Genomic DNA, 27,153 nt, shown 5'->3' on the forward strand with positions numbered 1-27,153 from the left:
GCAATTAGTGGAAATCATCGCTACATCCTTCCAAGTTTAAGCACACACATACACACACACTGTCTCTTCGTTCGGAGATTCTGTATTGTAACCAAACGCGCACAAAAGACAAGCGAAGCTTGAGGAGAGAGGACAGTTCGATGGTGTATTTAGTGAGAAAAGGTGGAGAATGCAAGAGGAGAAAAGTGGGGGAAGCATGACTGAAAGTAATCGTTCTCCGTGGGGTTAATTAAGCCGCTACTAAGCTAATTACGATGAGTTCGCGAGTTTCTCAAAGACAGCACGTGTTTATCGGCGAGGTGTTGTTCGTTCGAGGATATTTCTAATGTACCACGTATTACGAATCTTTATAGACGTTTTTCGATATCTCTTGATAATAAGCGACTATAACTTGATAACGAGACTCAAGTCTGTAGGCCGACGCCGTAGGGAAGATACGTGTGCGTGCACAAACGACCAAACTCACCTGCGAGTTCACTTTTTCTTGCGAGTCGTCGCTTGCCATGCTCTCCGAATCCTCCTGTATGATATATTTTCCGCAACCGTACACATATATCCGATTAATATTTCCCCGAACGAATTAATTATTCCCGAGGAACATCCGCGTAATGTCTCGAGGATATCCGAGAAGTCGTTAACTTCATTCTCGAAAATCACGAGTAAATCACTTTATTATACGATGTAGTAAAATTCCACTGCATAATTATCAGTAATTCGATTTGTACTCAAACCGTGAGCAATTGCATTTGCATCCGGATTATTAATATTTATATTAAAATCCGGGATATTAACGATTGAATTTAGACTGTGAATGTAAATGAACGGTGTAAGTCAAATTTAAATTATGTTCGATCGAAAATCCGCGCAATTCGAAAGGAATTATTGAGCTTTTAGTTCAATTGGTGCTTATTAACGGACGTTTGGTCATTTGTGCAAGAGAGGAGACGCCTACGCTACGCCAAACGCAAACACCCGTCGAATGTTTCTCTAGAAGATGATTAATCGAGGCTTGTCGGAGTAATGAATCAATTATTAGCCGTGCTTGACGCGAAATCTCCACGAGCCCTAGCAACGTCTCTGTCCCTTTGCACTCGGAAATCGCCTAATTGCAACGCGCAAATTATTTTCCCACACATTTATATTATCTTACAAATTTGAATCATGCATATTTTATATCCGGAAAATTCGAATTTTGTCGGATTATTAATTGTTTATACCCCCCTCCCTTATGCATTACGTTATATCGAATTACGCTAAGAGTAATAAGAAAGAAGCATTATTTATGATAAATTTAACATGACGAGTTAGATCAATTAATTGATATATACGTTTGGTAAAATTCACCCATTTATACATCATAATAATCTGCATGATAATATGATTTGCAGAGTATATTTATACACGTACTCGTGCAAATAAGTCGTTCCTCCCAATAAGGAAGGTTTCTCGTTTGTCTCGAATGCGAATGCAGTTTACGCTTATTTAAAACCGTGACAACGTGAAGTAACTTACTTTTGAAAAATAAACTGACAGACGAGTGCAGAGGGATGGAAGCTGAACTATCTCTCTAGCCAGCCCCTATATAACGTGTCGTGTAGCGTTAATCCGACAGTGTCGCACAGCAATATTGAGTATATACCGCGAGATGGTTTTTTCAAGCACTATTTCGAGACGACGCGTTCGAGGGCGGATCTACGGAAATTTCATGATTAACATAGATAGGGAAGATGTGTGAGTTATATCAATTATACTTTCACGCGAAGGCTTCATCGTAATCATCACTCGTGTATGTGTTGAATTTGTATGTTACTGTGATTATGATTTGTTAGCACAAATATAATATAATGACCCAACGATCACGAATCAATCAATCATCTCACCATCGAAAGTAATTGTCGTTGTACATATATATTGTCGATGTGCACGTTCAATCAATTAGTTTACTCGACGCGTGCCCCCTTGGTTTATTAAATTATATCGATTTTGCCATTTCAATTCGAAATTAAATTCGCCAACGTAACGGATAAATCAGTTAATTTGTTTACGCTTCATCACATTTCCGGGAGAACAACGGGAGAACATATGTCAAAACAAATCGACTCGCAATCGAGCGGTCAATTTTTCGCGGGGTTTAAAATTTATTCGGTTTGTGAGAAGTATTTTTTTTTTTTCGAAATTTCACGACATTCAAAGGGTGGAACTTTCTTTCTCTCTCGAATCCGCCCTTAAACGCGTGCGTGTCCCTCTTTTATTTATTTCGCAGGAAAAGACATTCGCCCGCAATAATCCCAAATGGCGAGAAAATGAAGAGCGACGATGAAAATGAAAATTGTATGAAAATATGGTGAAATTCATACATTTATAAGTCGTCCGATTCATAAATGTATAAATTCATGAATATTTATCGCGCAAATCCTTTTCGGGAGTGCGAAGCGCGGTATGGTCCTTACGAAAAGCCTAAAAAAAAGTGTCTCGGTTGGAAACCCAAGAACGGAAGGATCGCAGGGAAATTGCAGGCGATGTCTTTCCCATAAATGTAACTGATAAGTAAACCGAAGTATGCCGATCTAGTCGAAATGATCGTCGTGTAGCGAATCGAGCGGTTATTTTAATTGCTCGTCGAATACTAATTGATACTCGACCGATGACGATTGCGTTTATGGCGGACGGATTTTTCTAACGACCGAGGAATATTGTCATCATTGTTTCAACCACCAGATCTAGAAATAATTCTGACTTCGTGCGACTACGTATTGAATTAAGAAATCACAGGATGAACGAAGCGAATACTTTCGTTGAAAAAAAAGAAGGCTATTGATAATCGATAAAAAAAGAACTAACGTTTAGTATTGTACGATGTTATTTTTTGATTTCAGTACGGATATTTCGTGGTGTCGCACATTTGTGTTGATATTTAATATTAACATTTAATAATGGCATTAATATTAAATATTATTATTAATATTAATATTACTTTCTAATTTAACGCGGTGCTAAAAGAGACTTGATAGCGGTAATGAGCTCCAATTAGGCTAATTAATGTCGGGGGTACAATTGAAACGAATGTTCCGACTAGACCGGAGCCTCAAGTGCATTTACGACTTATTATATATATATATTATACAAAGGTATATAAATATATAAATATGTCGAGACGAACTTCGTTATAGGAGTGGTTGTGTCGGGCGGGGGAAGGAACAGTCCTTTTGCTATTGTTTCTTGTTTGCTGTAGCGTAAAGTAAGGGTCCTAGTCGAGTAGCAATGGCGGATCGAAATCGGTATAATTTCGATGAGTCCAAATTCCGATGTACACCGAACATGTACAAGATGTCCTGTGCTCGTGATGCGGAGAGAAAGAAGCTGACACTTAATGAAAAGAGAAAAGGAAAGGTGGTAAATGTGGAATGAAATTTGTCCATACGAGGTTTTATCTTCTCGAAAATCGACAATGTCGCTCTGCTTCTCTAAACTTAAAGATATTTAACAACGCGTTGTTAAATTCGTCTCGACGATGATTATCGGAATGAATCACGAATAAAACGGATATTTCACGATGGTTGTGAACACTCCGTATATTTACGCAATACACCAGATAAACTATCGTTATCGCCGTGATTTTTGCGAAATGTCACGTTGCTCGGCGCGGTGAAAGTCTGTCTCTCTACGTGACTACAATATATCGCGAATGAAATTCACCGAAATTATAACGCTTTCAAGCCTTGACTGTAGCAATGGCGGATTATCGTTTCAGCTTCGTGCTACGTAGTTGTAGCAAGTGCATACACAGATTGTACCGTATTATTGTAAACAATTAGGGGAAACGATAGGAAGTACTGTGCAGACGAAAGCATTTTTGTCCGCACGGCGAACCGCGATCAGAGGAACAAAAATTGCTGATGACTTCACGAGAGTCGAGAGATGGTGAAATTTTTGTTCCTAATAGTAGAGGATGGACAATATTTGTTAAAGCGAGCCGTTCGTCTTTTTTGTCGATTAGTAGGCGCACGTTAATTTTTTTATTTACGAAGATATAAATTAGATCGAACTTTATTTCTTAATTGAACTATATTAATTTATTTATATTAATACATTATTTATATTTATATTATAATTTTTATTTAATTTACTTTTATATTTATATTTAATTTATTTAATATGTATCAAGTATTTTCTAATGAAATTATATAATTTTGCCAAATGACTCAATTAAGAAAACAATAATTTTATGCACAAGTTTTTATTTAATTTTATTTAATCATTCATTAGGTTAAAGCTTCCATTTTTTTATATATATTTTAATTTAATCGTCACCTAATCTTTTCATCTTCTGCATAGATGTCTAGTATTCCGTGACGAATTAACGATACTGTTGAAGCAAAATTACCGCGCGCTGACTATTATTTGGTTATCTCGTCTAATTTATTTAGTTCACGAATTTAATAATTTCAAAGTTAATATCACGTGACACTTCAAATAAACGGTTATTTATCAAATTGCAAAAAATCTCTTCTCCATATCGTGAGTTTTGAGGAAGAGCGAGCGGTTGTGCTCGCTTCTAACTGCCACTAAAAGCGAACTAAAAGCGTCTCTGATCGCAGGGTTCAAAGGCAAAGGAACCAACCCCATCTTTTTGTACCTTGTGTCTTAGATAGAGCCTCGTATTAGTTCGAGTCGGGGCTCGCGAATGGAGTTTTGCAAAACTTGTCATAACATGTGTGTCGCGACTACGATATTCAAACTGTAGAGCTTCAACGAACGAGCGAATAAAATTTTATGTTCACCAAACAAAACGATTATTTTTCTCTTCCCACTTCCCCGCTCTCTTTCAAGTTCTCGAAAATTTTCAAATTCAAAGTTTTACTAAAAAAATTCATCCAATCTTCGAAAATTTTAATTTAACCTCTGTTAATCGCAATATCCAATAGCTACAACGTATCGTCATTGACCTCAAGGTCTAACTTGTTCTTATAAATCTCTTCTCTTTGATTTCTTTATTGTTTTTATGTACTTCAGTGCTTGGTCTATTAGCTAAGTACTAATGAAAGAAAAATTGTTTCAAGAAGCAGGGGAAAATAACATTGTCCAACACCATTTTTACAAAACAAATGCGAATAGTCCGATGCATTTTTGTCTATTGAGCACGAATTTGTTGCCCAAATTTGGCTACCACGTCATAATTTTGAGAAAAATGACGACAAAGTGACCAAAAACGATGATTATGATTTTCATGACATAGCACTGTCAGCAAACTTGTGACGTAATTGCTAAATTTGAACAACGAATTCAGCAAGCAAAAATACATCGAAAATGGCTATTCATATCTTATGTTGCAGAAAATAAATCAAACTTTGTCGGAGACTTATAATAGGAGAATTAATATATCTGTAAGATACATTGCGACCATTCATTGGTGAAAAATATTGCGACTAACGGAGTGTTAAATATATATCTTTACTTCTTGTAAACGAAAGTGCATGAATTCGCTTTTGGTAAAATTTTAATATTTATTTGTTAATTTTATATATTTTCCAGATATATGACTCATTTCTGATTAGTCTGTCTCTAAATAATTTCTTCACTAAATTCTGTATTCCTGAATAGAACATGTATTCGGTCAATTTATTTCGGAGCGATATATTTTTAAGCGATCGATTTTCATCTTCTCGCGAAACCGATAGAAAGCTAATCCGGTCCTTTTCTCGGGATAGGTAGAACATGGGTTGAAATAGCTGTTAGTTTATTATATAGTTTATTGTAATGTCAATTATATACAAATTTAAAATTACGTCCAGTGCTTCCGACTACGCTGACATACCGTTTCTCTCGTCGACGTGCAATATTATTACAATCGGAGCTATTTCCGAACCCTCCCTTCGTTGCTGTTTGCTCATTAACAGCATCAGCGACAGACCTAATTATTCATTAATTATCCTTTATTTACATTTTCCTAACTCGCAACTCGTTCAGTCCCCTTCAACAGTCTGTCGCTACCTGGATCTTCAAAGAACTCTCGTTTTAACCCCTTAAAAAATAGGACAATCCTAAATTTAATCTCTCCTTCTTTCTTACAAATAATGTTTCAGTCTTAAAAATAGCGCGATATGGACGTAATAATTATAACGGCTGTGCTTAAAGGAATGGCATTCAATGAAAGCCCTGCTACGACCAAATCATCTCTAAATTCATATCTCAAGAAACGCAAGTCAGTCGTTAAGATTAATGCAGTGGAGAAACAATTCTCGCGAGAAAATAACGTCTTACAAATTAATGTTCGTGCGAGTACCCGCCTCGCAACGCTTTTGGAAGTCTTCAGGTTTCCTAAGTTAAAAAAAAAAAGACGAATTAAATTTGTAGTTGTCCCATTCTCTCGAAACGTCGGTAGGTTAAAAACGACGCGTTTTTCTCTTGTCCATCGCGTCCACCGCGGCTGTTTCGTCGTTTCACAATTTTCCACTTAACGATTCGCAATTTTTCACTCTCGATTCACGATCGTTTGGCAGTATGCTGTTTAGTGCGTCGAGTCACTCGACTTCTGACTTTATCCTTAATTATAAAAGAATTGTTGTTCGCTCGGGACACGGTCGGTCGCTTAACCCTTTCGTTCGCAGGAAATCATCGAAATATTTTATTCTCTTGCAAAAATTTGCGTCGTAATTTCTCACTTTAAACTCTAATGCTTAGTGAACTATCGAATTATCGTTCTGCAAAAATTCGACGTAATGTGTACTTTATGTTTTAGTTCGGAGCAAAATTACAGACATATCATTCTGCAATCGCTTATCAGAATTCTTATCATCATTTCATTTGTTTCCGACCAAATTATTGAAATTTTGTTCCGCAAAAACTTCACATGACGAAGTATTACCGTTGGAAATGAATGTGCACATTGTGGAAATGACGTAGACATATGGTCGTTGGAAAGGAAAGGGTTAATTGGGACTTTAATTGAGCATTTGATCGATCGACGTCATAGAAATGAATCGTCGTGGCAGCGACTCAAATCGACATCATCATCATTATCATCATCGTTATCGTCATTATCATCATCATCATTGTTATCACCATCATAATCGTCATCATTATCACCAACATCATCATCGTTATCATCACACGGAAGAACAATATCGGCACGATTCAATTCGAACCTTCAGTCTATATATCATAGAAGTATAACGAAAATCCATAAATAAATAAATAAATAAATGAAATTACATCAAGAAGCGCTATTAACGTTCGTTAGAGAGCGCTTCTATCAAATTAATACGAGACAATCAATTGAACTCGAGATCGTTTCATCGGGACATAAATTAAAAGCCTATACAAAATATTATTAAAATATTATTAAAATAAAAATAACATACTCGTTATTATCAATTGTTACATTTAATAATTCCTGCAACGTATAAGGGAAGATATATGTCTTTAATAATAGTTGAATAACAATAACAATGTGACATTAATAATAATAAGTAGTAAGAATTTTCCAAAATAAAGATCAATCTAGCTCTCCTCTTGGAGTAATATAAATATAATGAAGCGAGATAAATGATACGAAGGAGAGTGCTGGAGCTAGAGTGCCAGAGTCACTTAAAAGTAGGATAATTCGAGAATTGATCAAGTGGCTCGCGCGCGCGCGCGACGTATTAATGGAAAATCAATGTGCCGTTCGCGCATAATCCACTTCGCGGTGAATTTTGCGTAATCACTCTCTGGAAGTTCGCTCCGAAGCTCACGTTCACTTCTTCTTTCCGGAGGTGAAGAGTTCTACTTACGCAGATCCGCCTATCCGTCGAAGACTACGTAATTTTTTCGGCAGTTGGTCGCAGATTCGAAAGGTAGAAAACGATAACAGTATGGCGTTGTCACTAACACAAGGGCGTAGCGAAAGGATATAAGGCTTCTGGGCCCATGCAATCGTACGGTGGTCGACGACCTCTTTCCCCCCCTCTCTCTCTCCTTCTCTCTGCCTACCGCCGCCTCCACGTAAGAATCGATAGCGAAAGTCACCATCCGGGCCCAAAATCCCAGCTACGCCCCTGCACTAATACGTAATACTTCGCGCGTAACAATAAAGATCCTTCATTCACCGTGCTCCCCTCATCATTCCCCATCAGAGTCAATCTCAGAGTCGCTCGCACAGTCTCGGGAACCTTAAAGAATCGTCCTCTCCCCCGTCATCCATCTTCGAGTGTCACGGGGAACCCCAATTCTCGAAGTAGTCCCTCACTTTGACCTTAGCTGTCCTTTCGTAATCCCGAGCTATTCGCGGCCACGTCGTTGCCACGCCATTGCTCTCGGCGGCGGGTCTTCGGTTTCCGCGCGAGCTGCGGAGACCTCCGGCGTCCTTCACGCGGAAGGTCCGGGCTCGCTCACAGCCAGGCTGTCGACGGGAAAACACCGCTCGGAAGTGATCTCGCGGTGACGTCCAGCGGTTCCGCGGTCTGTCCGGGTCTGTCGCGGCCGTGTTACATGGCGGGCCGCGTTGTCTCCTAGAGTCAGACTCTCAGCTCCTCCATTACCTGCGGGTGGTTGTGTCCCTTCTTCAGGGTCCCGGTGCCGCTCATGGCCAGGCTCTCCTGCTGAAGCTGGTTCGGGCTGATGATGAGGTTCTGCCCGGGCTTGCCGGGCTTCGTGTTCTTCGGCGGCGGGGGCGGCATAGGCACGTGACAGGTATTATTCTGGAGATCGGCGAACTCCGGCGGCGGTATGTGCTGTATGTGATGGCGCTCGGCGGTCTTGGTCTCCAGCTCGCCGCAGATGTTGTTAGGCATCTGGCCGTTCTCCTGCCGCTTCTTCGAGCAGTTCTGGTGCTGGTGGTTGCTACGGTCGCGCTGGTAGTAAACCCCGGCGAAGATCAGCACGTTCAGCACCAGCAAGCTGCAGCCGATCGCGATCGTCACGCTCAGGGCAGTGGAGTACGCGGCGAAGCCGTCCTCCGGCTGCGCCGTCGTGTCCTCGAAGGCCAGCTCGCTGGGGATGGCGGTCGACGCGTTGAACGACGCTCTCTCGATGGAGGTCACCTCCAGGGTGGTGGTCCTCGCGGTCGTCGGCAGCCTTTGGATGAATCTCGGTGGTACCTGGTGAGCGGGATTCTTCGTCAGTTCAAGCCGTTTCTCTTTCTGTCGAATGATCTTCGTCCCGTGAGATCATTTCTTATTGATTGAAGAATTATTTCGTTGCGTAACTTGATAGCAATGGTGAGGAAATATTTGAGATATGATTTCGGTTTTCGCGGGGATCGGGAGTACTTTTTTTGCTTGCTGATCTGATGATTATAAATATAGTTCAACTGTGGTGATTATTGTAATTGTTTCTATAACGAGCGTTAGCGTACCTGCTCAGCATCGAGAAGGTGATGCGACCTAGGAACATCATCCGAGCCGGGTTTGTGAAGGTCAGGCACCAGGTTTAGCCAAAAAGAAAGCCGGTGGGCCCTATAGTGGTTCTTCAATTTCGATTTGAGCTCTACGAAATTAATTTCAGTATGAATTACGAATTAAATCCTTCATTACGTTTTTTTAATAAAGAATAATGAATATTAATCGAGATATGAAAGCGTAATAGACAGTATATATTAAACGAAAATGTAATAGAGATAATAAATAGATTAAATAAGTAAAAATAAAATATACACCGGGAGAGAAAGAGAGAGGAAATTGTTGCTAGTACTACTTCTGATATTTTACGATAAAAAACAGAATGAACTTCCGCAAATGAAATATGACAAAATCGATAAACTGCCCCGAGTAATACCGGGTAAAGGAATAAAATACCAGATAGGCTTACCTATACTAAGATATTTCTTGTGGACAGCCTCGTAGGCGGTCCAATCGATATTCTTGAATTTGGTTCTTTCCGGCCTGGAGCCGAGGGGTCCAGGATCGGGAGTGCCCTCGTTCGGATTCCTGACGATGGAAAACAAAACCGTTAATAGCGGCTCCGGGACGCGAGTTTCCCCATTTTACGAGCGTCGTGCGGGAACGCTTTTTTCACGACTTACCCGGTGCGTGCGAAGTTTGTCAGATAAAGTATCACGCTCTCGGAGAGCGCTATCTCGGCCCTAGTATAGTTCTTCGGCCAATGGGATAAACCGCCGACCAAGGGAGCCCCGAAAAAATATGGCAGCTCCTCCCCGTGAATGCAACCCGGCCTCTGTGAGAGTAATCGTAATCGTCAGGTTATTACTCGCCGCAATCATTAAGACGAGTTCAATTTTCTTTTAGGACACACTGTACGTTACGATATTTAAAGGGAAATATTCTCCCCGGGATAAATGCTATTTTTATTGGCATAAGGCTATACGCCCACTTGGATATTTTATGGCCAGGAACAGTAGCCCTCCTCCCCCCGGCAATAGACGAAAAAACGCATATATATAAATATGTATAAATGCAGAATATAAGTATTGATCCAACCTGTAAGCTGGGCCAATAAATCTTTAATATATATATATATATATGAAGGATCTTTAATACACATAGCGTGTCCCAGTATAAGGAGAGCATTTAAATATTTTGGTGGTCTAAATATGGGAACTTTAAAAAAATCGAAAAAAGACTATAAAACATTTTTTTCCACGGTATTCTTCCTTAGAAAATTATTCGAATTATGCCGTAAATATTTCTTGTGTCATTAGAAACAAATAAGATATTCTGAGGTGTTTTCTTTATGCTGGGACATCCTGTATATGTATATGAAAAACAGAAAATTCTTTTGGATTCTGTAATTATGCCCGTTTCACCTCCCGTCAATCTTTTCTCCTTTTAACTTTCCCTAACCTAAATAAAAAAAAAATATATATATATATTCCTGAGATAAACCATTTCTGTCATTTCCCAGCTAAACCAACAGTAACATTATATCAATGTTATCATTTTTCGCTCAACAACGTAAATGCAATATAATAATTGCTCTTAACAACGTAAGTGCAATATAATATACTTTGTATGTAACAGTTACATCGTTGAGTGAGAAATTATAACATTATTGTAATGTTACCCTTACTTGATGTTTATTAAGTTGTTATCTAAGTCCACAATACAATTATAGACCTCAAACTAAAGGGATTTACTAATTTATTAATCGCAATAGAGATCGTACTGTACGATTACTGTACGCTGAATTATTAAATCTCATCTGCTTTTGAGATCTATAATTACATTATAGATTTGAATAACAGATGACATAAATATTTTATCTGGAAATGAACTTCATTTGAAACACCTGTTGTTTTTCCTCCGACTTAAGTCGCCACTGCTCTACTACGTTTATGAATTAATTTTTTTCATCAACTAAAGAGAATCTGCAGCAGACCGAAACGTTTTGTTAAGTTATAATAAATTTTTGTTACCCTAGTGAACAATAACGACTTTTCGTAGATCGGATATTAACCCTTTGCGGTCGGCAGATTTTGCTCTTGAGAGTACCAGCAGGTCGGAGCAAATCTAGTGTTTCGCAGTTACTTTTCCGTACAGAATTTAAAGTCAATATATGGATATTAAAACACACAGAATTTGTTGAAACTGATTTGTTGTGTTTAATACTACTTATAATACGTAAGAATACAAAATTTTAAATCTCTGTAATGTTCTAAAGTATGATATTTCGCGAAACAATCACCGATATGAAGTCCTTTCATTTTTGGGAATTACACTGTATTTTTTAAATTTTGAACACAAATTTTATTATATACGCGATACTTTTTGATGGTAAAATAACGTGTGTGATATACACAGTGACTAGCTTCTTTTCTTAGCGATCTCATTGTTTCTCGAGAGCTCATTCGAAAAAGACTGCTTGGAAATTTCTCGGAACAATCACACATTGTTATTTCGTAAGTCGACCGAAACATTTGAATCACGAGGCATAGGGGACTATAGTGTTTTGTCATTGTTGCGATTTTCGAAGGTTCCCGCTACGGGGACATCGACTTCTACGACGATTTACCAGGTGTAGAAGTATGAAACCGGAATTTTTTTGTAAAAATTACACGTCTGTTGTTCAAAAATGATAAAAAATACTTTATTCAAAATAATGTCCATTGCTATTTATATATTTTTCCCACCTCTCCGGCAGTTTATGAATGCCACGCCAAAGAAACATTTCTTCTTTTGAAGCGAACCAGCTATCGAGCCATTTACGTACATTTTTATACGAATTGAAGCGTTGTTCAGCGAGACCGTGTCCCATTGATGCGAATAAATGATAATCGGACTAAGCCAAGTCTGAAGAATAAACTGCATGCGTTAGTATTTCCCAACTGAACGCCTCGATCGTTTCCCTGACCCGTTTTGCTGTGTGTGATGGGGCATTATCATGGAGCAAAATGACTTTGTGTTGCCTTTTTCCATATTCCGGTCGTTTTTCACTCGATTTAAATCCAGCATTTGCTGTTGGTAGCGATCAGTGTTAACGGTTTCAACAGGTTTTAGCAGCTCATAATAGATTACACCCTTCTGATCCCACCAAACACAGAGCATTGTCTTCTTTCCAAAGCGATTGCAGTGGATGTCGATGGTTCGCCTGGATTCACCCATGATTTCTGACGCTTAGGATTCTCAAAATATATCCATTTTTCATCACCTGTCATGATACGATGGACTTTCTTTTGTATCTGTCGAGCAGCATTTCACAAGTGGTTTTTCGATTTTCTTGCTGTCTTTCATTCAGTTCATGCGGAACCCATTTTCCCACTTTCTGAATCTTTCCCATGGCTTTCAAACGAATTGAGACAGCTTTCTGCGTCACATTCAATTCATCCGCGAGTTCTTCTAGAGTTTGAGTATCATCTTCATGCAATAAGGCTTGCAATTCGTTGTCTGCGAACTTTTTCGGTGGTTTCCCACGCTTTTCGTTTCTCACGTCAAAATCACCACTTTTGAATTTTTTGAACCACTCGAAACACTGTGTTTTACCAAGAGCATGTTCACCGTAAGCTTCGACAAGTATTCGATGCGTAGCAGTTTTCTTCAAATGATAACAAAAAATCAATGTTGTCTGCAAATCGTAGTTCGTAGGCACAAAACTCGACATGTTTAAGGTTATAGAAAAATATACCGGTGTATGGAACTTGGGTTGTTGTGTGTTGAAAATCTTCGTCAGCTGTTAGAGGGAGATGATGGCGCTGCAGAAGCGGTCTTACGGTCCCTAAAACTGATAGCTAGCACCATCTATAGGGAAATTCCGGTTTCATACTTCTACACCTGGTAAAAATGTCCCCGCTACGGGGTCACCCCGACAAGGGTTAATATCCCCGCAAAAGGTTAATATATGTTTTGTTATTTCACAGCCATATTTTATATTAATTATAATTCTTCTTTCTTGGCACTTACCACAAGCCTTACCAAGTTTGAGAGGCCACTTCTCTCTCTCTTTACATATGCATGTAGTGCGCACACAGATTGTACACTGCATATGGGACCTACAGTTTTACGCCGGTTCCGAACGGCAGTTGAAGAGAAGTTTTTTTCGTGGCATGGGTGGGTATTCTCCCCATGGGTGGTATACTCTTGGTGGTTTGCCAGACCACCGAAGAGGAGCGACGAGCATATGATAAAAATTTTTCGGGTCCTGGCCGGGGGATCGAACCCGGGACTTCTAGCATGATAGACTAGTGCGCTGCCTATCATGCCACGCTCGCGCTCAATAATAATTATAATAATTGAAGTAATATTTATTTATAGGGAAACACCTTTTGGTTACAAAAATAGGCCTAACACCCATAAGAATATAAAAGAAAAATATCCAATCAACGTTATATTTTGTATTTACGTCATATATATAAGAGAAAATAAGTAATTATACAGAAATAGGTGGGATCAGATGTTCCAATCGTTTTCGGATATGTTACAATAATGTTACGCTTGCATGAACTCTGACATTCAAGATTTTGCGGCTAAAACCGGCTCTACACGATGTGGCAAATATAGGCGAACAGAAATTATACTGATCACATATTTTATATTATGTTATTTATATTACATTTATTATATTATCACGTATATTATATTTGCTCAGCATATGTGATCAATATAATTGCCAACGTTCGCCTACATTTGCCACATGTGGAACCGGCTTAACACTCCGACGGTCGCAATCGGAAAGTTACGCCAATGATCTTCCGTATCTCTCATTGAACTATCTCTCTAATTAAACTATTGATTGATTAAACTAACTTTCTATTTTTGAATATCCATAAATGAATCCTTATAATCACGGGAAGCAAAACTATAATTTAATTAATAGTTCAATTAGAACATGGTAATATCTGAGAGATACACGCAACCATTGGCGTAACTTTCCGATTGCGACCGTCGGAGCGTTAATTAAATTACGGTTTTGCACAGTTGCTTTCATTCATTTATGGATGTTCAGAAATAAAAAGTTAGTTTAATCAACTGAAGCAAGACTGATTGGAAAAGAATAATTAATAAATTACGTGAACGATCGCAGTATACCTATAAGATACAAATTACCGTCCCGAAAAGTAGATGATCAGCTACATCGAACCCATAAAAATATTGAAAGGTGGAAGAAGTTAAAAGAGAAGGATACGTGGAAGAGTGTGATTCAATTGCCGTTTGGTTGCAGCGCTATCTCGAAGTTAAGAAGTATATCTTCCAGATATCGCGAACGACGGAGTGCTAAAAAAAATCTCAGTCGTTCCGGGATGACTTCGACCTCCTCTCTGAAGGCTCAATCGAGTGCAGCGGTTAAGGACTGAAGAGATTGGCAGGAAGGTGGACCGAGAGTGACCGCAGAATTCAAGAGAATTTTTCTGAGGTCGGGGAACCCTCTTTCACGCTCGATCATACGAAAGCACTCGTGGAATCTGCCGGGGACCAGCGGCGGAGCGTCGTTTCCCGGTTGAAATTGTAAGAATACCTCGGCCGATTCCGCAAACCCGGCGTTTGCGCGCCATTTTAACGAGCCCGAACGCCCGGTGTTCTCTCTCTCTCCCTCTCGCGTTCTCGAAAAATTCGAATTATTCACGTACTCGCTCTCACGAGAAGTAGCAGCGCGATCGAGTAACGCGGTCGCAGCGGGGAGCCGCGTTTCGCGCTGCAGTCCGGGCTCAGCTTCGAAATGCGGACGGATTAATGATCACCGAATGCGATCGAATCGATGGACGTGATCGCGGCATTGGTCGGATAATCTGCGACCGCGGATTAATCCTCCGTCGGCGAAAGGGGATACTGAAGACCCAGCCAATTCTTTGATTGTGAATTCTAGAATAACTGGTGCATTTTTCTGCCTTTTTTTTGTTTTACATAACTTTTTCACTGATTTAAATAAATACGTAAAGATTTTTCTTTGAAAATATACTGTTCTATGTTTTGTTTTACATTTTTTTTCTTTTTAATAAAAGAACTATGTATTACTGTGTATTGTGTGCTGAGCCAGTGTTTGAAGAACATTGCCCAGATTGTTGTATAGACTGTGTTACATAAATATTTTTATTTTTCGTATTTCTCACGTGCATACTAATTTTGATAAAAATAAACTGAATTTAATAAAAAAAATCTGCTATAAAAGTGATTTTATAATTTTTTTTTTCAAATTAGACTTTATTTTCTTTCTCACAAAAATCTTCGTTTTCAGGTGTCCAAATAATTCAACTTTTCGGAACCAATATCATTACACTGATTTTTTCGAAATACACACCCTCAAATGTTACATTTTTTGTAATATAAAATATTGTAACCTAAAAAGGATTTTTCCTGTCTCTCATATAAAATTTATAAATTTTTAACTGAAATCTCGTTTTTTTTTCTTCGGCGTTTCTGCTTTGATTTTAGTCTGTAAAAAAACAAGTAAAACGCAATCCGATTTCTACGATTGTAGGGACTTGTTATTAAAACACTTTCACAAACATCCGAGAATTTTTCAGATTTCTATACAATCCGGAACGATGTTAAAGCATGAATTTCCCTCGACGACCCGGATTGTCTTCTGAATTCAACATCGCCAACGAAGAGTTAATCGATGCTGGAAATCGAGAGATCGGTGGTCACCCAGCCGATGGAAAAATAATGATCGCGCGATCGCAGCGGTCGGTCTTGACGCGCTTGATCTTTTGCACGCTCGACCCTACGGGAAGACGCTGTTGCGTCTCTCGAGACTACCCCAAGTAATTTGCACGATTGTCACGACTGTTGGTTACGTTCCCGCCTCCGAGTCAGTCCTTAACAGTCATAACGCACGGATATCTGGAAACGTTGCGGCTTGAAGCGACTTGTAATTAGAAGCTAGTAAGTGTTAACGTGACATCCAACATGCTCGTAGTCACTGTTGCTCTCCTTCAGTCTCTCTATCTCTCTCTCCTCCCTCGGCAAATTACTAACGAGAATTCGCGCGGTGTAGTCCACTAATAATGGAAATATTCGGAGCAGTCGGGTTTGCACGAGTCTGTTCCCGCTTGTGTACGCGAATAAGAAACAGCCAGTTAGCGTCGCGCGTTTCTGCAAAACGCCCGGCAAGTGTCCGCGAACGTTTCGCCCGATGCAGTCGTGTCGACGCAATAAGTTCGTTGAAGGCGTTTACGCGCGATCCTTATTCTTCCCGCCGGTTTGGTGCCGGAGAACGAAGTGTGTGTGTATGTGTGTATGCATGTGCGTCCGCGTTGAACGGTTAATGCACTTTCATTTCGCTGGCGACGGTGATCGCCGGGTCGAGGTGCCAGACGATATTCGTATGCAAAGTGCACCGGGTGTAAGGCATAAAGGTGCCGGCGAAATAACGGTGTAGAGTGAGGAGGAAAAAGCACCCGCTGCAGGTGCGAGGTGAACGTGGAATTTCAAATCGCCCCCCCATTCGGGATTCTTTCAGAATTCGAGCGGCGCGCGCGCGCGCGCCGGTTGTCGCGCTCGCCGAATTTACGAGACGATAAATATGGAAATGATCATCTCTCGTTTGCGGGGAGGCTCCCCAATCGCTTCCTCCCATATGGATCTTCCCTGTCGCTGATAATCATTGGCTAGCTATTGTTTTCGCTGATTTCGAGCCCGAACGAATGCCGGTGACGAGTGATCCTTGCTCTCTAAATTTGTCGCGGAGGAATCACGCTGAGAGCTGGTGGAAATTCACTCGAAGCGATAAAAATGTGACGACGAGAGTACCGCCACTCGGGATTCACTAGTGTGAGTGTTTCGTTTGAACCTCTGGAGCGGAGGTTCTGAATCCATACGCGGAGAAATAGGTTTCTCATTCTTTATTACATATTAAATATTAATCCACTGATACAAAGAAAAAGAATTCTTTAATATCTCTTAACATATCGTGCCTTCTTTTAAATAATTTATTATTTGTCACAACCATTGTAATGTTTGAATAAAAATATAAAAGGAATATGTTGTTTGACGTAAAGAGAGAAAAAGAGAGAGAGAGAGAAAGAGATACATATATATTTATTGTTTGAGAAACCAAACAATCCTGTTTGTTGAATCAAACATTCGCTTGCTTGCTCCATTCCAAAAGACAAATTTGCTTCAATTAAAGAAATTTTATTAAATTTGAAAAAAATCCTTTTCTCTGCGTGGAGTTTTATTCAAATCGAGCAAATATTTACTTGAAACGCGATAGCGGAAATACCGAAAATACTCGGAATTACAAGGATAAGCGTTTAACTCGAACCCAGAATGGATTCTGAACCCAAAGGAGTGAATGTTTCGGAGGAGACTTTTAACCGTTTCTTTTCCGTCGCCGATAATCACCAACTAACTATTGCCTTCATCGATTTTAAGAAGAAAGAAACGTAAATGTATACGCATCAGATACGGATCAGCAATCACGATAGTAAATGCAGATGATCCCTCGAAAATCGCCCTCTGTATCTCTCTCTTTCTAAATTTCGTCTAGTGGAATTTTATTCAAATCGAGCAAATATTTACTCAAAGTGGAATAGCGAAAATAGCGAAAATACTCGGAATCACAGGGGGGGGAATGTTTAACCCAGAATAGATTTTGAATCCATACGAATGGAAGTTCCGGTCGATAAAAGTGAATTTGTTCCAGCGGGAATTCACTCTTCAATATCGACTGAAAATATCAGTCGACGATTTTAGATGGAAGAATCACGAGTGAAAAGTCACTCGACTTCGAATCACTCGGCTGTCATTCTACCTTTTGGAAGTGGCGTATCATTTGAAAATATTTAAAGAGTGAGAGAATAATTGAAACGTGGCTGGCCGTATTTTTAACACGATCGTGTAGACCGTATCTCACGATATAACATCCTGAAATTCCGTGCAACGGTAATAACTGATCTCATCGTCGCGATGCAATTTTCGGATTTCCCTGCACGCATCCGCTTCTTGTTAGACATCCCGCGGGAAAAGAGGTAGGAATATTGCTAATATATGTGGCATTAATAATCACACGACCGAAATTCATTCGAAGTTCGAAACTAAGTGCTGATATAGGGAAAGGGGCCGTATGCCTCTCGTAAGTTCCCGAAATCAGATATAAACGGGAGCCACCGCCACGTTGCTACGTTTCCGGCGAATTCCAACTTCCGTCTCTTGTACATATGCGGTAAATAAATCAAATGGGCGAGTAACATAAAAAACTGACCGGGAGAATAACTGTGGTTTAAATAAATGCGTCCAACTTTTATAATTAAGATAATGGAACGCGCGCTCGTTTAAAATGTCGCACTCCTATTTTGTTTTATTAATAAAACATGTGCGTTTGTAATAATGATAATAATATACTATAATAATACAACAAAATATAAATAAATAATCAAAGAAAAAGAAAAAAAACATATATATATATATATATATTCATACACACAAATAAATACATAATATGTATATTTTTGCAGGCGTTTTCTATTTTGAAAATTTTCTATATGTAGTATACCGTTTCTCTTTTTGCTCTCTTTCCTTTTTCCGTGTTCTGGTTACTCTGATAAGAAATATTTTCTTGGTCGATCACACCAACCTGAGGGTAGTCCCCGAATTTCGTCTGGTAATCGAAGACGTATAGGTAGGAGTTCCTATGGGATTGGCTGTGAAGATCCGCGGTTCTCGTCGCCGGGGCGACCGTATTCGCGTCTCCCAAGGCCTCTAGGGTCTCGTCCCTGAAAAAAAATGAACAATCCCCTTTATGGTTTCCATAAGGTTACGACACTTCGGACACCGCCCACATTTCAAGCGAAAATAAATTTAGATAAGTAATACAAGTTGTACGGTCGAGAGAAAACTATGGAAAATAATGCCTCACGACACGAGTGCCATCGAAATCGTTCCGTTCTTAATCTTTGCGGGCTAACACACAGGTAATACAAACGAGTAATTAAGAGATGACACTGGGTGGAAATGTAATTAAAAGTTTAAATGGCGATGCGTTTTCCAACGTGTAAGAAAATGATCGTACAACGGGGGAAAGGAAGGTTCATATAATTATACTTAGTAAATAGATCATTGACGACGCGGGATAGACAATCAAGTAAGATGAATGAAATTGCGAAGGAAATGAAATTCTTTTCGTCCGGAATTCATTCACTCGGCTTTCTCCAGAATTACCTAATATTAACGGGATGCTGCACAGGTCGCTCCCAGTCCGTGTACTCGTTTATTATGGTAGCCAGGATCTCAGGCTGGTGATACGTGTACGTGTTCCGCACGAATTCGCGCAGGATCTTCGTCCTCCTGTCGGCCTCGATTCCGTACTGAGCATCGTCCGCGGTTAACGAAAAATACGCCTCCGAGCGAACTACCCCCACCATCAGATCGTACCTGCGAATTCAGGAACATTTCATCTTCTCGCACCCGTCGTGCGCGATAGAGATGAGCTCCGCGAGATATTAACAATTCCGCGCGATCTATAAAACATTTTAGGACGTAATAAGCTCCGCCTGGAAATAGAAAAACTTTCCCGCGAGATACAACAAGTTTCTCCCTTTAGTCCGTAGATTCTGAAATCCCGCGGGGAATTCGCGTTCTTGCCGGACTCTCATATCATCTGCTATAGAATATTTACCAAGGTAGCGAAACGTTTCAGAAAACGGAGGAAATATAGAAGATTTAACAACGCATATTCGCGGAGGGGGGGGGGGGGGAAGAAAAAGAGAGGGAATANTTTATTTCCCGGACTAGCCTGGAAGATAGACCGTAAAAATAAAATACAAATTTAACGGCTCCGTCTAAACATTCTGTCGTGAGCATAGCGGTGCCTCATATAAAAGCCGTTTACATCTTCTCCAGTCCAGGGAATAAAAAGGAATGGCCGGTGATGTTCCGGATATTTTTTTACACGGGAGGAGCTTCGGAGCAATTTTTTTCATTTTAATATCGTTCATGACTCTTAAGTCGCGGGGTCCCCGTCATCGGAGGCTCCGGAAATTTGTGGATCCCCCATCGGCGTTGTTTGCGCGCGTTTGTCGTATTTTATAATAAAGAATGAAAAGGAGATCTCCCGCGCGCGCTACAAGATGCGATTTTATGTTTCCGCGGTAGTCCTGCAGGACATCGTCGCTGTTTTCCGCGCTATTTATTTTCGCTATTATTTCCTTTCGCCATTATTTCCTCTTATCTCGGGACTCGATCTCGCGAGTTATAACGATCGGGGCGGACGACAGCAAAAGAAACAACCGACAGCCGGCGTATATACCTCGACAGTTTCGCCACGACGTCCTTCCTCAGCAGGATGTTGTTGAGCGTATTGATCGTGTCGACCTGCAGGGTGTAGTCCTGATCGTCGGGATCGCCGGGGTCGATCACGACGCCGTCTATACTGGGACCGAAAGCCGGCGCGAACTCCAATCCTTTAACAGGCACGGACACCAATTCGCTCAAGGACACGTCCCTGAGGCACCTAAGCAGGGCTTGAGGATCTCCCGCCGCCTGCGACAGGGTAGAGAGTCAACACGTCAGGAACATTCGAACAGTCCGAATCCTGACAAATTCGCGGTAAATCGCGTTACTTACTTCCGGAACGCACAGGAGCTTCCAGAAATCAGTAAGATTATCTACCACGTTTCTCCGCTTCGCGGAGAAAAATAATCCGCCGACACGGCAGATTTTATGCTGTCGCAGCGAAATCCGTCGATTACTACCGCGTGTACGGCAAAACGATTTGCTAGGAGTACTAATTGCCGGTTTGCTGCGATATTTTGCTGAGTCTCTAAATTATTTTGCTGCAAGAATAAATAAGTGAATGCGGGAGAAACACTATTTTGTCCCGACGGCAAATTAACGCGTCCCAAGAAGAAATTCACGCAGCGCAGAATATTTTCTATCCTTGCAACTGTTTCCGCTCTAATTATGAGTAATTCATAATTAGAGCTAATTTGATCAGGCTGATTAAATTTTATCGCTGTCGTAAAGAATATGCAGCAGCGACGAATGTGGCTTCGCTAGGACAGCAAAATTATTTTTCATAAAGAAGGCGTTATCATTGTCGTCTCTTTGCTTATCTCATTATCAATTCATTATCATATTATCTATTGCTACTTTCTTCCACGATGCGAGATTTGGTATTTCCTCGACCTCGACCTCGAGTCGTTGCTTCAATAATTCTCGTGAATAGCTGTCATTGTGGAAGGATATATCATTTACGGCACTACCCATAATTCCTTGTCGCTAATAAAAATGATTAGCAAAGCACTTACTACGAAAATAAATTTCCTGATTATAATTGTTTCACTATACGATTACATTTACAAGTACCGAACACTTTTCTCTTGGCACAGGGTTTCTTTACGTCTGTGCCGTTCATTGAAATTTACTGCTCGAAACAATCAGGGGATTGCTTCTTTAAGTAACGATCTTGCCTGCTAGATATCGGAACCGCTATTTAATTTGAGATACGGAATTATTTGACGAAATTATTCATCCCCCGATTATTTCAAACGGTGCAAAAAGCGCCCGGGAATGTCGTGTCAAAATTGCGCCTCAGAATTACGTCTGAGTGGCGCATCGGAATCGCACTTCAAAATTGCGCGGAACTTGCGGATTACTTCGCTCGCGATAAGTTTCGCAATCGTTGCGAAATCGCAAAGGGAAAAAATGCGAAACTCGCGCGTCTCGACGTATTTCGGAAATTAAAATGGATTCGAATTCTCGCGAAATGAGAGGCCCGTTTTTCGCAAAAGCACAATCGCCGAACGGAGTGTTTTCTATTTTCCCCTCAATGTGCGTTGTCGAGCGCGACGCGGTATTCGGTTCGCGGTCCGTTTATGCGCGACTCGCGTGTGTATTTCCGCGGCGTCGGAATAAATCCGTACATTCCGTTAAATCGTTAAATACCGTTGAAGTGATCGCGGTAGCGCGTGCTGTGAAGTGCAATCGACGTGGGACGACGACCGAGCGCAACGGAGACTGGACGCTGAGGACTCGGGGAATCCGGCTGCGCGTCGTGGGACATCGACGCGTAATGGTGAGTGCGTAATCAAAACGCTCATGAACGCGTCATATTACGTAGTGCACGCTATGTATAAACTAAATTGATTGCGAAGATCGCACACATTGACGGCGAAAAATTCGCGAACAATTCTGGGGACGCGACGCGCTGCGGCGCGCATCAGTAACGTCGAGTTATTCAAGTTTCATTCACCCCGGTGGAGATTTCATATATTTCCGAACGATTGTTTTGTAAAATTGTATAAACAATTTCAATACTTCCTCATTGTTATACCTTAAACGCCCGATATATATAATTATATACATTCCAAAAATCGTATTTTCCCGACGGCCAATTTTATTCGGAGAAAAAAATCTTTATCAACAACGTTCTCTGAAGCGATTTTATAAATTATATTTTACTTTCAGTGGAATCGACGTGTGCGTTTGAAATGGCTGATATTAGACAGGTGTCTAGGAAAATTGCGTACATTTCTACCAGGGCGATTGAAGCGAAACTTTAATTAGAAAGGAGACAAAGTACGTGCAACAGGGAAATGCCGCGCGCTATTGAACGAATGAACTCTTGATAAGATCGTTCAAACAGTACAGACATAACCGGTTAAAAGTCTGCAATTAGTGTAACAAAGGGTGTTATAACCCTCGATAGAACAGTACTTGGCGTTATACCGTTGGATAATTTTATCCGGGCGAAGTGCAATCAGGACCATCCTCCCTCCCTGCCTCTCTCCATTTGGACAACGGCACACGTGCGCGCGCGCGCGCGCGGTCATTTGCGCACGTGGTGGATTCGCCCATTTCGTCAGACCGGTCCGACATTCGATTGCGGCTAGCCTCCGTCTGCTAGCGCGCGAAGCTGGATTTCCAAAGGCGATTACCGCCGCTAAAGCAATTCATTTGCGTACGTCCGAATTAAAGCGAATCGCCACGCGAGCGCCCCCGAATCCCTTCGTCCGACCGTCCGTCCGACCGTATGCACGTTCGTTTAGGTCGCTCGTCCAGCATGGTCGTCGTCCGGATGCCGGATTCCGCTGAGCGACGCGCGAAAATCTTGTTTACCTTGCCGGCGCCGCGTAGGTGGCCTCGTTAAGGCGCCGCCTCGTTCCGACGGTATATCCTCGCAGGAAAATGTCGACCCTTTCTCGCCGATCTCCCGCATATCCACCCTTTCCCTCCCTCCCCCCTGCCTCTTCGCGTAAAACGCGTTAACTCCAGCGCGCCTTCCGCTATTTTCAGGCGATTTGCCGCGTGAGTTATCCCGGGCGTGTTGAGTGTAATTTATCGTGCACGCGGAGAAATGAAAAGAGGAACGCGCGCACGAGAAGTTCGCTTGGGACACGGCGGGATTTTTAATTCAAATCAGCAACATAGGGCGGGTGTCGCGCTGATGAACAGCCCGCCGTACAGTCCCTATAATGAGAGTCTGGACAACCGTAGCTGTGGCCGCTATGTTTGGCTCATAACCCGGAAGTTTACAGCCATCCCGAGTTAAAATTCTATATTCTACATGATGGCTTCCGATGGGGAGGACGGAAATAAGTTCCCACTTGCAGCATCGAAGGTGCGCTATAAGTGCTTCTTTAACGCTACGGAGGAAATTTAGTCCTTCATAGTCAGATTTTAATTCTACATTAAGTCTTCAAGTGGAGAAAACGGCAGTAACTTTCCCCATTTGTAGAACCAAAAAGGACACCAAAGAAGACTTTAGACCACATAATGTAGAATTAAATTCGACTAAAAGTAGAATTAAATATTAAAATTAAATGCAAATTTAATTAAGAAAAAAATTAAATACAAATTTACTTTTCTTTTAACGCTCTTTGTAGACTTCGTAGATGGCAAATCTTCGCTTTGTTGGCATTCAGCTGATCACTTTGATTGCTTTCCAGCGAGAGACATAAATCGACACAAGTCTAGTTACATTATTATGTATTGTTATCATATGTTTATTTCGCATTTAATAAAGAAAATAATATAAAAAAAGATGATGAGTGATATAACTAGACTCGCGTTGATTTTTACCTTCTGCTGGAAAGCAGCCTTTGACACGTTCCAACCGAAAACTTAGGCCGAAAATAGTGGAGTCAGTTAGAAATCAAACATACGGTGTCCAAACTTTTAATGGACGCTTTCCATTTAGCAACAAAGTCGACACGGCCCGAGCTGAAAAAAAATGTTGATGCTACTCTGAGTGCTCTTAAAGATAGTTTGCGTTCACTTGAACGGCGTATAGACTAGTAAAAACTTGCTTTGACGATACTGATACTTTTTAACTTCTCTCTTGAACCTTTAATTCTACAGATTGAATTTTAATGTTACCTTTAACAACCTGTTTTAGCGCTAAAACAGGAAAAGAAATTTAAGATATTAGGGTCAAAGTAGGGATTATATTATATTATTAGAATCGAAATTGAATCTATTTTGCTATCTTAGTTCGTATTATGTTATAGAATGAAAAGTCTAACATAGTTTAACATAGCCAAAATTTCAACAAGGGAAACATCATCCTGTCTTTGTTACTCATTGAATATAGAACAAAGACAAAATGCTGTTTACTTGTCACTAAATGAAAAGCACCCGTTATAAGAACTCTAGTCCATTAGACCCCCTTCCACCCCCTGGCGAGGGAAGCGGATCGTTCGATTCGGAAAAGTGAGTTGGGAGGTTGTAACTCGCGTTTCGGAAAGTGACGCTTCGAGCGAGGATCAGAGAGCCGATTGTTTCTCGATGTTCTCGAAGGCGTCGCGTGGGTCGAGAAAAGGGAAGAAAAAATATAAATAAGCGAAAATGACAGCGGCGCGAGATGGAAATCGGGGTTATATTATGCCGCTCGCATATCCGCGAACTTGTACCGAAAATCGATTTGATTCTCCCTTCGCATACCCTCGCACCCTCCGTCCCACGCATCGCCGAAATACCCGGGAGAGAAAGTTCGAAATGGAAAAACACCGATGAAACCCGGTTATCTTTTATTGGGTTATTTTTGACGGGCGAGAAACGCGACGTCGGTTATAGATATATATCAGGGCCTCCGCGACGAAGATCGGAAATATCGTCACCGGAATTTACAGCGCCGCATATCAATTTCAATGAAAAGACGTCACGGTGGCTCCGCGGTTATAAAGTGGGCCAAGTACGTAATTCGCCTCCAATAAAATAACCGTCAACCGAGTGGAACATATTTTTCATAGCTTTCGTAACGCAAGATGTACCTTGCGGCGGAAGGAGAAAGGTAGAAGGAGCCAGAGAGAGAAATAAAAGAAAGAGAGAACCGAAGTATGTGTGTGTGAGAAAGAAAGAAGGAGAGAGAGAGAGAGAGAGAGAGAGAGCCGAGTGCAACGACGATAATGCGGTATTCCCTATTGAATTTCGAGATTGCTTTAATTTAATTTTATCCTGACGTTATTTCTCGTTACAGTAAGAGAGAAAGAGAGGGAGAAGTAAAACCGGAGGCGCGCAGCGAGGATTATTCCGGTGGATCGGAAAATTTCTCGCGTCGTTATTATCGTTGAACTTCGTCGTTGGAAATTAGGGACTTCCGGAATCTCCACATTCGGCCGCATTACGGCTTCATTTTTCTCGAATGTGTATGGAGCTACTTAGAGAAATAGGCGGCGGGGGCTTTCAGATAATAGGAAACAGCGCGGCGGGACGTTTCCGATCGCGAGGCTATTTACCGCATTCGTGTTATCGTGCTACGACGCGTTCGGATTCTCTCTCTCTCTCTTGAAGCGTTGAATCAAAAAGAGCGATTTCTCGGCGCGTCTCGTTTAATATTCGAAATGAAAATTTCCGCGAGATTAATATTTTGCCTTTGAACGCGCGCGACCTCTCTCGCGCTCTCGGCCGTGTGTGCGGACGCGTGTAAATTCGAATTTACTTTACGCGGCTCTAATTCGCAACCGGGAGGAACCATCCTATTTTCCGTATACGCGCGTGCGTACACACCTACGGGCCGGTATACTAAATTCGCGTCGCCCAATTTGCAATTTGCGAAATTTAGTGTCTCTTTTATTGAAAGTGCGCGCGCACGCATTCGCCTACTGGGGCCGATGTATGTCTCGGGTGTATATTAGCTTAATTGAAACGCGCCGTTAATATAATTGGTAGCGTGTAATTAACGCTGTAAAAACACCGGCGCGCACGCGCCCCGGTATTCGCACGCATTTGATATTTTAATTTATGCCCGGCCTTTTACGCGGTCATTTCAACACCGACGATCGGCATTATTGTGAATTATACGAGCGGCACTCGAAAACGAGTGAATAAGAATTAAAATGAGAGAGAGAGGGGGGGGGGGAAGAGAAGGGGACGGAGTGCTGACGCGATGAAAAATATAACTGAAACGTGTCCGATCGGCCTGCCTTGTAAACTGAAATGAACGGAACGTCCGGATTTAACGTCGCGATTCAATACGTCCGCTGCCTCGTAAAGCTCGGACCTGTTCGGGAGAACTGAATGCCTGAATTTTCGAAAATTTTTCGTACATCCGGCCTTCCCGTTCGTAATTACAACGCGTATCGCGTACACATGCCCCTCCCCCTTTCCCCTCGTATTTTTAATTCTATTTGTTTACACCCGGCGCGCGCATGTGCGCTGGCGATTCAATTAAATTCGTCGGATTCAAGTCGACGATACGCCTTTTTATTTTTCGTCGTCATTAATTTCACAGTTTAATTCCGATATTGACGAGAGAAAGGGAATTGCCGGCGAGGTCAGTGCGAGGCGCGTCAGATTAAATGTCGCTCGTCTCTCTTTTTTTATCTCTCTCTCTCCCCTCCCCCCCCCC

General features: G+C 41.2%; 1 protein-coding gene across 2 annotated transcripts in view; it reads right to left on the bottom strand.

Moving 5' to 3' along the window:
- Window positions 1-5,767: 5,767 nt before the first annotated feature.
- The window catches only part of LOC106745084 (neuroligin-4, X-linked), a 199,217-nt gene continuing 177,831 nt past the window's right edge, over window positions 5,768-27,153 (bottom strand). For both annotated transcript variants that reach the window (XM_014620361.1, XM_014620360.1), the window contains 7 exons: window positions 20,614-20,846; window positions 19,527-19,739; window positions 18,943-19,081; window positions 10,001-10,152; window positions 9,787-9,905; window positions 9,335-9,465; window positions 5,768-9,077 (listed from right to left, as the gene is read on the bottom strand). In XM_014620361.1, the coding sequence (XP_014475847.1) occupies window positions 8,496-9,077; window positions 9,335-9,465; window positions 9,787-9,905; window positions 10,001-10,152; window positions 18,943-19,081; window positions 19,527-19,739; window positions 20,614-20,846 (1,569 nt within the window). In that variant the 3' untranslated portion in view covers window positions 5,768-8,495. The remainder of the gene's footprint in view (window positions 9,078-9,334; window positions 9,466-9,786; window positions 9,906-10,000; window positions 10,153-18,942; window positions 19,082-19,526; window positions 19,740-20,613; window positions 20,847-27,153) is intronic.

Source organism: Dinoponera quadriceps, unplaced genomic scaffold (assembly GCF_001313825.1).
Source record: "Dinoponera quadriceps isolate SergipeBrazil2010 unplaced genomic scaffold, ASM131382v1 scaffold717, whole genome shotgun sequence".
NCBI lineage: Eukaryota > Metazoa > Arthropoda > Insecta > Hymenoptera > Formicidae > Dinoponera > Dinoponera quadriceps.